Genomic DNA, 13,096 nt, shown 5'->3' with positions numbered 1-13,096 from the left:
AAACCCATGACTAAACGCTCAACTTCATGTTGTTTCTCTTAGTAGGATGAAAATTATCAGTTAAATTAAATAATATAAAGAAAGCGATCAAAGAACGCTCCCTTTGCAATCGCTGGAGCTGTCAATCAAACAGCGCAAGTTTATGTGACTGAATTCTGGACTCACACCAAAACTCCCGTTTTATTCAACGAATCTCTTAGTTACGATGAAAGCATTTGTTAGTGTGCAGAAATTGAGTTGCGATGATGAGATCACTGCTTTCATGCACTCAACAACATGTCTGTGATCGGCTACAATGTTCATCACTGCAACCTTTCATGCCACGATCTAAATATAATCAACACTTTTCACGATTAGTTAACCTTGAGGGCTGTAATAGTAAAAAGTACTAAAAGTTTTCGAGAGAGCAATACTTAGCTATTTCATATGCAAAGATGTTAGCCAATCACAGCAGTGGGCGTTTACACTGAAGTCTTACAGCAGACACGCCCCTTAAAACAGATTGTTCAAATAAGAGGGCTAAAATCAGGGTAGGAATAATGCCTTTTATTTCTAAATTATGACAATTTTTGATGTAAAATACATACTAATATTATAAGTGCACCCCAGGAAACATTATAAAAAATAAAACAATGCAGTTCATGATCACTTTAAGGGTTTATTTCAAATTCTCAAATTATGATTGATTGGTGAATATCTGCTGCTGTCTCTCTCTCAGTGCAGTAAAACACTCATCAATGCGCTCAGCATCACCGTCGTTATGGCGCAGAGGGGCATGTCGGGGGCGGAGCTCCCCTGGTGAATAGTTGTGTAGCTCATCTTATGAGCCTGAGCAGTCACACCGCAGTGTTGCTGATTGGCACCGACGCAGGCCGTGTAAGCCATGGCATGTGCGATGTAGTTCTGCTCATAAACACCCTGGAAGAGATGAGCCATGGGGCCACGGGCAAACAGCGCCACATCCTCCCCTCCGTGGGTCTCAGACTCCAGCGGGACGGCCGACTGCTGAACGTAATCCTTATCGGCTGAGAGAGAGAACCAGAATAAACACTCACAGAACATTGGTGTTTTCAGTGAGCCAAGTGCTGATTTTCTTACCGGTGTCGACGTTGCGGATGTCTGGACGCTTGTTGTTGACGATTTTGTGTCCCGGTCCGTTTCCGTACATCAGAGTTGTGTAGGGTAAAAAGTCAGAGGCAAAGATTGGAGATTTACCTGAGAAACAACAGAGATGATAGACAAGTGAGGATTATTAGAATGATTAGGTCAGTCACTGAGATACTATTATAGTTTTTATAAATAGTTTATATGCTCACAACAAATATTTTCTGTATAAAAACGCCCCTAATAATGATAAATCTCAGATGCACACATGAATAGAAACATACCCAGAATGCTGTTCCCTCTGAACGGGTAGCCGTTAAAGGAGAATGCGTGGGAGTGGTCAGCCGTGACGACTGTCAAAGTCTCTTCCTCATTGGTCAGCTCCAGTCCGCGGGCTACAGCTTCGTCAAAGGCAACCGCCTCATGCAGCGCCATGGAGGCGCGACCATCGTGGTGTCCCTGATCAATACGGCCACCTGTGAAAGAACACGAACACCATGGATGGATGAATATGGATGGATGGATGGATAGATTGGTTGGACGGATGAATATGGTTGGATGAATACGGATGGATGAATGAATATGGATGATGGATGGATGGATGAATATAGATGGATGGATAGATGGATGAATATGGATGATATATATGGATGGATGGAGGGATGGATAGAATAATGGATGGAGGAATGGATGGGCAGATGGATAGATGATGGATTGATGGATGGATGGATGGATGGATATGGGTGGATGGATGAATACGGATGGATGGATGAATGAATATCGATGGATGGATGGGTGGATGGATAGATGATGGATTGATGGATGGATGGATGGATGGATATGGGTGGATGGATGAATATGGATGGATTGATGAATGAATATCGATGGATGATGGATGATATATGTGGATGAATACGGATGGATGGATGAATACAGATGGAGGATGAATACAGATGGATGAGTGAATATGGATGGATGGATGGATGGATGAATATGGATGATGGATGGTTGAATATTTATGGATGATGGATGAATATGGATGGATGGATAGATGGATGAATATGGATGGAGGGATGGATGGGCGGATGGATAGATGATGGATTGTTGGATGGATGGATATGGGTGGATGGATGAATACGGATGGATGGATGGATGGATGGATGGATGGATGGATGAATGTATATGGATGGTTGGATACGGATGGATGAATATGAATGGATGGATGAATATGGATGGATAGATGAATATGGATGGATAAATGGATGAATGGATATAGATGGATGGATGGATGGATGGATAGATGGATGAATGGATATAAATGGATGAAGATGGATGGATGGATGGAGGGAGGGATATGGATGGATGAATGGATATGGATGGATGGATGAATGGACGGATATGGATGGATGAATGGATATGGATGGATGGATGAATGGACGGATATGGATGGATGAACAGATATGGATGGATGGATGAATGGATAAATGGATATGGATGGATGGATGAATGGAGGGATATGGATGGATGAATGGATGGATGGATGGATATGGATGGATGAATGGATGGATATGGATGGATGGATGGATGGATGGATGGATGAATGGATACGGATGGATGAATGGATGGATGGATATGGATGAATGGATGGATATGGATGGATGGATGAATGGATATGGATGGAGGGATATGGATGGATGGATGAATGGATATGGATGGATGATTGGGTTGTTTTTTGGTTGATTTGTTATTTGTTTGATGGATTGGTTGATTGTCAATTGATTACCTTCTACCAGCAGGAAGAATCCTTTGGGATTTTTCTTCAGGATCTGAATGGCTTTCTCTGTGGTCTCTGAGATGGATGGATCCATGCTGTGGTCTCTCTCCGCATCAAACCTCAGATCACCAGGCTCAAAGAGGGCTAGAGAGAGAGAGGGAACATTTCCTATTTTACATTCACATTTTTTATGGATCTTAATCAAGGCCGTGAAACTCATGGCAATATGAAGTAGACTTATTGTTATTATTCATTTTTTATAATTAGGGTTATTTTAATTTAAATAAAGCTGAAATAAAATAAATAAATGTATTAAATATTAAAAATATAAATAAATAAAATAAATATTAGTTGAAAACTAACTAAAGGAACTAAATGAAATGTTATAATTCCTTATGAAAATGTAAAAGTTTTCAGTCAGTTACTGATCAAAATCAAATCATATGTTTCTTTCTCACTAAATATCTTTTTGCTCCTGGAAATACACTACCGTTCAAAAGTTTGCTGCATTAAAAATAAAAATACATATTAAATGGAAAACAATCTAAATAAAGATTAAAAAGCTAATCAAAATGACAAAAGCACATAAAAAAATACAAAAAAGATTCAAAATATTAGAATCTAAAATAGCATATAATAATAGTACAATTAGACTGATATAAAGCTCATGAGCTCAGTTCCTCTGGTTCAGAAACTCAAACCCTTCGAGATCATGCATCTGTTGTGAATGAAGTTCTCGTACCCATCAGATAATCAGTCTTCTCAGGGTCCACGGCGTCAAAGTCCGTTTTATTCCACACGTATCTCGCAACCTGCACAAACACATCAAGGCAAAGTCCCTTTAAGGCAAGTCATTTCACTCAGCGGCCATCTTTGAAACGCCTCTCGGGCAACTATTTCAGCCGTGCAAGTGCAGCTCCTCTCTCTCTGAATGGGGAAACATCAAATTCTCCAAAGCTGTTCACCAAGTTTATGATTAAATTGACTGATGTCTGACAATAACTGTCCCATAAATTTTGTTTCTAAATGCTCAAATCATGACAATAAAACTGCCTTTTTTCACTCTGGACCAGTGCATGTGCATCTCAGAACATGTGATGACTTCACCAATTGGTGATTGGTTCTTTTATTTAGAAGGCAGGACTTATTCCACCATTTTGCACATTGCACTTTCTCCCATTCAAAGTAATATGAGTGCACTGTCTTTGTATATCTAAAGTATTTGGCCACAAGATATGTGAAGATGATGCTGGAATATGTTTTCTGTATTCTTTAAAGTTGACATGAAATCAAATTATTGTCGCGTGTTGTGTCGCAGATGACTCGGAAAATCCTTTATCAGAATGCAGCATTTTTCTCCACTTCTGAAATCCTTCCAATCAAGTCCTGCCTTCTGTGTTTCTCTCTTGCTAAATTTCATGTTTCTCCTGGAAATACTTCACATGCTTCTCTCTCTCTCTCTCTCTCTCTCTCTCTCTCTCTCTCTCTCTCTCTCTCTCTCTTTACCTTTCCCTCCTTCATGCTCAGCCACTCATCGATGAGGTTTCTGTTGTCTTTTCTCTGTCCCTGTGCGCTCAGGTCTTCGGGATACTCCGGATCGGGAAACCCTTTAGGTGTCATGTACTTCCGACCTCCTCCGATGATCACCTGCACACAGAGTCATCTGTTTGCTCGGGGGTTTTTATCATGTAAACAGACTGAGTGCAAATGATACAGGCTCTGTTTACAGGTGATCCGATCAGATATACAATTACAAACACTTTTTACAAGTTGGAATCTTGTAATTACGGTAATTATGACATGGCGTGAATTCACCTAGGGTCAGACATCTCTATCACACACTCACGTCTATGTCTGTGTTTCGGAGCAGCTGTGAGGCGATATCCATGCAGCCTTCGGTGACGGCAGAAGCCGGCAGGTCGGCGTCGCTGTACCACGTGCGGCTGACGCTGTGAGCGTATGTAGCAGCAGGCGTGGCGTGTTGAACGCGTGTTGTTGTCACTATGCCCACAGACTTCCCTTAAGAGACACCCAAAAAACATTACTTAGACACAAACACATATTGAGCTGCCCTGAGCTCAGCAGCGCTCGGATTTAAGGTCCATTCACACCAAGGACGATAACTATAATGATAAATATAGCTGCAAGCAGCAATCAAGGGGCCAAACATGAAAAAAGGCATGATGAGTTATGCAAGCATGGCTGGGAGCTTCAGAGCAACTGCAATGAGTACTTAGAGACAGTTTTAGATTTTTTTTTTTTTTAGGCAAAAAGGCTGAGAAAACATAAATACAATCACTAGTAATACGATTTAATTGCTTACTTTTTACCAATAGGTGGCACTCTTACCAAACTGATACGTACCAAGTGTCAAAGTGTTGCAGAGTTACAGCCTCAGAATAAGCTTGGTATCGTGCCATAAAGTTTGTTGATGCATTATTCGAGAACAGTTTGGCCAATCAAAAAGCTTTTAATTGGAATGGTTTGAAGATGATCTGAGCCACGTTTGGTGAAAATCGGACAAATGGTCTAGGAGTTTGAAAAAGCAGGTTTTCAAAGAAATTCAAAATGGCGGACAGCGAATTTGACCAAATATGGCATAATTGGTATCATTGTTCTTGCTATGACTTAAGAAATCTATCAAGTTTCATTAGAATATTAGCAACTTTTAAAATATCATTATAAATTTTGACCCTAAAGGTGGCACTGTTCCAAATCTTTGAGTAACTTTAGGACATGGTGCTGATGGCCATCACTAATTCGTAACAATACACTGCATTTGTAAAAACAGCATTTTTTTATTAATAAAATTCTAAATGGTTGATGCCCAAAATGGTTGATACTGCAAAATTGGGTATCATTCGACTAGGTATACAGCACTAAATCAAACGTTTTATGATTTTTGGGTAAACTGTTCAGAAGTTATGAGCAAAAATATTCATTTTTCATATCTTCTGACCAGTTGATGGTGCTGTGCCGAAGCGCTGCATGTAGCCTCAGGTCACGCTTGTGATAACATACCAAGATGTGTCACAATACACTAAAGCTTTGTGGAGATATAGCCTCGCATCCATTTTGAAGTGCTCTTTGTCAAAGAAATAAATAATGGAAATAAATGTGAAATGAGTCGTCTTGAGCCAAGGAATCAGAGGAAAAAAGTTATTAGCCTAAACATGAGTGCAAATTTGGACAGTTGGTGGCACTAGAGGGATTGAGTTAAAGACTCCAAATTTGCTGTGGTTAATGTTCAGATGGTCCTCTATCTGTGTGCCAATTTTCACCATTTTCCCACAAACAGTTCTATGGGCAGCAATTGACTTGTGTGGAAGAAGACTTTGAAGAATGAAGAATAATAAGAATGCTAACGAATGCAATAGGTACAGAATAAAAAAAAAAAAAAAAAAAAGGCTGAAATTAGTCTAATAATAAGAATGAATTATAATTTTCTCATACCCAAAGCGCTAGATTAAATTAAAATTAAATATTAAGTATTGTCTAAATTATTAGACTAAAATTAAAACCTGAATAATCACTCAGTTTTTTCTTTGTTGCAACTGACTGCTAGTAATTATCTGATATGTAGATTATTAAAGCATTTTGTAACAGCGTCCATCATGAAAACCAGCCAACGATGAATGAAATTTATTTTTAAAATCTTGAATTATTCAGTGTGATCATGAATGAAATGAGAAAGAAGATAAATGAATTAATTTAGCAGGCTAGATTTAATGGATGATTGATGAGCTTCATTTTTGAAGCATTTTCAGATGGAAAGAGACGCTTCAACTGCAAAATGACACACTTACAGGAGGACGAGACACAGGAAATATGACCAAAAACACTCTCTCTGCTGATAATATCATCAAGCAGGGATTCTCAAACTGTTTTGCCAGCCGAACCCATTTGAGCTAAAATATTTAATTGAGGATTTTAAGTTAATATGTCAATAATTTAACAACACATTTGCATGTTCACGGTTCTCCTCAGCTATTACATTTATGTTCTAAAAACGTTGTGGGAACAGTGATTTGCAATGTTTCTAAAATGTTAAAATGTCCTGTTTTATAAAATGGCAGGTCATTCATAATAATGTCCTTGTTCAGCTCAATTCAGTTATTAATAATGCTATATGAACATTCTTTAAATGTTATTTTAAGAACACAATATTTAATCTACTTTTGTTTTAATTGGATTATTTTGATTTTAAAATTTCAATTGTAAATTTTGTGGTTTAATTAATTGTTAGCTTTACATCAACTCACAAACAGTAATATAAAATATTTACTGTTTGAAAACACACACACACACACACACACACACACACACACACACACACACACACACACACACACAGTTTGTGTCAGCACTGCTCTGTTTATGGCTTGAATAACAAAGATAGAAGATAATATTTTGAAAGAGAGAAGATAAACTCACACCTGAAACACACTCAGATAAGTCATTGCGTGCAGAAGGAATAAAGTGAGAATGCTGGCTGCTTAATCTTTCCGAAACCTTTGGGTTTAAGTGACAGTCTGCTTTTTTTAAGACTGAAATCCTGTGTTTCTGTACCTGCGTCTTTAGCCCATTTGAGGATGGACGTGACCTCGTTGCCCTTCTGCGAGCGACACACACCGCTACGAGCGGCTGCGCTCAAGCCGACAGTGTTCAGGTTGGTTTTGACTCCACACAGATACGCTGTAGCCGTCGCTGCACTGTCAGGAATCTGAAAATCCACTGAATAAACCTACAAACAAACAAGCACTATGAGCCGATTGATGCAGAGTTATTATCATTAAGACAAACTATTAAAAAATGTTCTTAATTGAAATAACACGGGACTATCTGACTGACCAATGATAGGTTTAAGGAAGCCTGTGTGAAGACAGTGTTACCTTAGCAAGACCCACATATGGGAACGTGTCCATATTCATGACGGTCTCCTCTCCCGAGCGCTTCTGTAACTGACCCTTTAGGATGCGGGCGGCCGTGATGGTGGTCACACCCATACCTGTCCAAAACACACACTCCATCAGATCCACAGGACACTCACGGACTATCAGCTGCTTGTTGCACACCAAAACCTGAAATGGCCTGATCTGATTGGCTGATTTTGATTGGTCGGGACAGTGTGCTGAGCTTTAAGGCAAAACCACTGTTTTTTCATGCACTGGTCAGTTTGGAGATTTTGATTTATTTTCTTCTGCATAACATTTAGACTAGTGGAAAGTCCAAAATACACTTTTAAGTTTTTACTGCACTTTATCTATTTGCATCTGTAAATTTCAATTTCAATACACATCTTTAAAAAGTTTTTTCTCCACTTCAGCAGCACTTACATACACCAAAATTTACAGTTTTATTCCCATCTATATTCTGATGGTTTTTACTGAGGGGTTTGTTCATATAACATTCACCTGATATATATTTACCGTTTAATTTCTAAAAACATGGTGAACATGTATTTTTTCTTCTGCCTGTTGAAAAATATGACTATAAACTATAATAGTAAATAAATGATACCAAAATAATCAACTAATACTATTAAAACATGTTTTATTTGAAATAAAGCTGACATAAAATAAAAATAAATATCAGATGAAAAACTTAAACTAAACAAAAATGAGAAATGTTGCCTTGGAAAATAACTGAAATCAGCTCAAGTTGAAGCACTAAAATTAATTACTAACTGGAAATAAACTAAAACTGAAATAAAATCAATTAAATCTAAATAAAAATATGTTTTAAACTAAATTCCTATCTATTATCTGATGTTTTTACAGAGGGTTTATATTTAACATTTTATTCTTAAAACGTGAAAATGTTTTTTTTCTTCTTCTGGCTTTTGAAAAATATTAATAAAAAACTAAAATTCACAAATAATATAAAAATAATCATTAAAATAAAACTATTAAAACAATTTTTTTAATTTATGGAGTGATAAAAATATCCAAAATCCCCTCAGTAAAAACTTTTAACTCTAATATATCAACAAAACGAAAACAAATTGAATTGAAAGAAATTGGCTTTATCCAATGATCAGATTTCTGTTCTGGAAATGTATGTAAATTAGTGCCTATTTATTTATTTATTTTTTAAAAAAAAGCATCATTTGCATATTTAACTCAAATTTCAGAAAACTTGTAATACAACACAATTGTCTTAATGTACTGTGATGAAGAAACTGGGGAAGTATGATGAGATCTTACTGTACATTATTCACATGTATGTGTCTTGTTTTAATAAAACGTCTTAACACTTTGTTGAATGTCATAAATCACTCTTACCGTCTCCCAGAAACAGCACAATGTTTTTGGCCACATTAGTGTTGAGTGTCCTGCCCAGAGCCGAACGCAGCGTGTTCTGAGCCGAACTCCTCCAGAACTCTGGGTTCTCCTCTTCAGCTTAGAGAAGGACATTCAAACGTTACACGGTTTCACACAAGACGTGAACATAAAAACACAATTACCAAAATAAACGTTCTCTCTTTTGCATTACTCTTACAGATACAGGTTCTTCAGCGGTTCTCAGGTTCTCATCATTCAGTTGCTTTATGGATTTTGGGAGATTAAAAGAAGTTCTTGATGTTTCAGTCTAGGTTCTTCAGATCAGTATTTTGGTTTTGGGTTCTTTAAAACACCAGATATACGCTTAAAAAAGGTGTCAGGAAGAACCAAAAGGACTTTCCACAGTGATGTCATAGAAAAACCTTAAAAGTAACTTAATAGAACCATTTTTTATTATTATTATTATTTTTTTTTACCATGTATAATATTATAATAATCTTTTGTGCAATGGAAAGGTTTCATGGATATTAAAGGTTATTCATGGAACCAAATGATGGTTTTCTAAAGAAATAAAGGATAAAAATTCTTTGTGGAACTTAAAGTAAAATATAATAAAATGTATAAAAAAAAAAAAAAAATAAAAAAATAAAAAAAAACGTATACAAAAAGAAGAAATGTTGCTTTGGCAGCTATCTGAAATATGTTGAAGTACTAAAATTACTAAAATGGAAATAAATTAAAGCTATATAGAAATATGTTATGCTTATGCCTTTAGCAGATGATTTTGTCTAAAATGACGTGGTGTATTAATTCACCCAAGCAAACACAAATTTATCAACCATTTTATGTTTAAAATATATCTTTTTTTTTTTTTTTATTAAAAAAATGACAAAAGCATTTGTCAAAATCACTAACACTTAAACCAAAATTAAAATATAAAAATAAAAGCGGATCCAAAATTTGAATAAATACTATAATAGTATATTAATAACACTAAAATAACACTGCTCTGAAACAAATTTCGTTTTGCTTATTATAGAGGTAAAATAGGTCGGAAATACAATTTCAGGTTGACTAACTCCAGTGACATCATCGGCTATAAAACCCTTTCTGGTTCTACTTGGAATGTTTATTTTTAAGATGAAAAGATGGAATATGTTTTATTTCACGCATGAATGAATGCACGAATGAACGAATTAATGCATGAATATCACCTGTAAAGCTTCAGATGTTGTGTCATCATTATATAATCTACAGCATCTACTGCAACCACAGGGGAAAAAACTGACACACACACATTGGGTTGCAATGTTTTATGGGGACTTTCCGTAGACAATGATTTTTATGTTGTACACATTATATATTCTATCCTCTAATCCTAACCCTAAACCTACCCATCACAGAAAACTTTCTGCATTTTTACTTTTTCAAAAAAAACAAAAAAAAACAAAAACATAATTTAAAATGATTTTTAAGCTGTTTTCCTCATGGGGACCAAAAAATGTCCCTACAAGGACAAGGATTTTTGGATATTGGCATCTTTGTTGGGACATTCTGTCCTCTTAACGTAGGGTTTACGAGGACCACAAAATAATTCATACATACAGTACATCACATACGTGTCTTTACACATGTTGGCTTTGTTGTTTTGTTCTGCGGTTTCTTCTCATAAGCAAAAGGAAAGATAATTTTCTCGATAATTTCTCCCAGACAGCAGTGAGAGATCAAATGGACAAAAACTTGCTGCTTCTCAGATGTTTCTTGTGGGAAAACGAGCCCAGAGAATCAAAGACCGCAGCTGTCTGAAGACAGAAGCGCAGGAACCCTTCAGAACGACTCTAAATGACTTTGATGTGGAGTGGATCCTCTTGAATGTGGACTGGAGTGGATCTAATTCACTTTGTAGGCAGTGAGCCGCGGGCATTGATTAGGAAAACAGCTCAAAACTCAAATCTACACACACTCTTCAGATGAAAAGTGCTCACACACACACACACACCCCGCAGCTCAAACTGGAGATGGTTACACAACTACTCGTCTCTCTCTCTCTTGCGGTCTGTCTGAATATTATGACACAGTACAGCTACAGTATGACCAAAAACAGTTGTTCTGCTTCATATTTTTGTGGAAACTGATACACATTTTATTTTTCAGGATTCTTTGAATAGAAAGTTCAAAAGAGCAGGATTTATTTGAAATAGAAACCTTTTGTAACATTATAAATGTCTTTGTGGTCACTTTTGATCAATTTAATGCATCCTTAATGAATGAAAGAATTCGGTATTCAAACATATGAAGGCACTAGCACGGTCTGTACAAAAACATGTCTAAAAACCCCAGATGAAAAAAATATAAATACTAATGAAAAGAGAGGCAGAAGCGAATCGTACCTGTCCCAGAGGTCATGGACACCAAAGCCAGCAGATAGCAGAGGACGGACACACGGACACCAAACATGATGAGACGGCAGCTGGACAATCAGGAAACACTTACAGAAACTGCATTAATTAGTTCAGACATGCGACCTCTGACCCTTCTGTGATGCAAACACCATCTCCACCAATCAGATCACAAACAAGTCAAGAGTTCATGGACACAGAGAACCTGTAAACGACTGACAGACGCACTCATGAGTGACTGTAAATGTAAAGTGCATGAATAACTCAACAGTGCCAGATTTATTAGTGATTATTAGTGACTGATATGAAGAGATTTATGAGCATTTATGAAACAAGAGCCATAAACGAAGATAAAAACCAACAGATTAACATCAGACAGATGAGAGGTTCACTTATATAATGCAGATAACACACAAAGTTACTGACCATATCTCACAGACGACAAAGAACAAAGTATAAACTGATGTGCATCGAATCATAACACAATCTTGTGTAAAAGCCTCAGCCTTTATAAAACAAGAAATAGTGCTACACTTCCTCAAAGAGAGCCTTTTAAAAGACTGAATAAAAAATATTTACACGATTATTTTCAGTGCTCTAAACCACACTCTTAGAAGAATAGGCTCTACATAGAACATTAAAGGGGATCTATCATGCCCCGTTTACAAGATGTAATATAAGTCTCTGGTGTCTCCAGAATGTGTCTGTGAAGTTTCAGCTCAAAATACCCCACAGATCATTTATTATAGCTTGTCAAATTTGCCTCTATTTAGGTGTGAGCAAAAACACACCGTTTTTGTGTGTGTCCCTTTAAATGCAAATGAGCTGCCACTTTCCAGAAGAGGGCGGAGCTTTAACAGCTCACGCTTCGGTTGCTCAACAACAACAAAGCTGGAGAATCTCACGCAGACAAAATGAGGATTGTCAGTAACGGTGTTCAGCCTTACATTGTTCAAACCGGAGTCGACACTGATGGAGAGACTCAGGAAGAAGTTACAACTTTTAGACGTTTCTGAATGGTTAGTGGATAAATTTATGTAGTTGCTGTGGAGTTGATTCAACTCATCGACTAGCATGTGCCGTCATGTTAATCTTTTGTGCAAATCTGGTGTTGAATTGACCCTCGTTTGTGAAGCAGTCCGGCGTAAAATGACGGCAACAACACTCTACTACAACAACTATACAATCGGCACTGGCGCCTCCCAGGGGTGTGTTCTCCCCACTATACTCTTCTTCCTCTACATCAACAACTACACCAGAAAAGACCCCTCTGTCGAGCTCCTGAAGTTTGCGGACAACACCACGGTCATCAGCCTCATCCAGGACGGTGACGAGTCTGCCTACAGACAGGAGGTTAAAGAGCTGGCTGTCTGGTGCAGTTATAACAACCTGGAGCTGAACTCAGCATTATTCCCAATCAGCATCATGAACATCACTGTGGCAGCAGTGGAGTCATTCAGGTTCCTGGACACCATCTCTCAGAACCTGAAGTGGGAAAAATCACTGACTCCATTGTGAAAAAGGCCCAGCAGAGG

General features: G+C 37.4%; 1 protein-coding gene across 1 annotated transcript; it reads right to left on the bottom strand.

The window, feature by feature from the left end:
* Window positions 1-508: 508 nt before the first annotated feature.
* Window positions 509-11,725, bottom strand: LOC127495177 (alkaline phosphatase-like). Its single transcript, XM_051861844.1, has 11 exons — window positions 11,553-11,725; window positions 9,163-9,279; window positions 7,771-7,886; window positions 7,448-7,622; window positions 4,725-4,897; window positions 4,385-4,525; window positions 3,621-3,690; window positions 2,888-3,022; window positions 1,389-1,580; window positions 1,099-1,215; window positions 509-1,025 (listed from the first exon to the last, which is right to left on the bottom strand). The coding sequence occupies exons 1-11, from the start codon at window positions 11,617-11,619 to the stop codon at window positions 715-717; spliced, it is 1,614 nt and encodes a 537-aa protein (XP_051717804.1). The 5' UTR covers window positions 11,620-11,725; the 3' UTR covers window positions 509-714.
* Window positions 11,726-13,096: the final 1,371 nt, after the last annotated feature.

This window comes from Ctenopharyngodon idella, chromosome 15 (genome assembly GCF_019924925.1).
Source record: "Ctenopharyngodon idella isolate HZGC_01 chromosome 15, HZGC01, whole genome shotgun sequence".
In the NCBI taxonomy this organism is placed as follows: Eukaryota; Metazoa; Chordata; class Actinopteri; order Cypriniformes; family Xenocyprididae; genus Ctenopharyngodon; species Ctenopharyngodon idella.
Note: the sequence above shows the minus strand (reverse complement) of the source record. Positions and strands in the feature narration are given on the sequence as shown.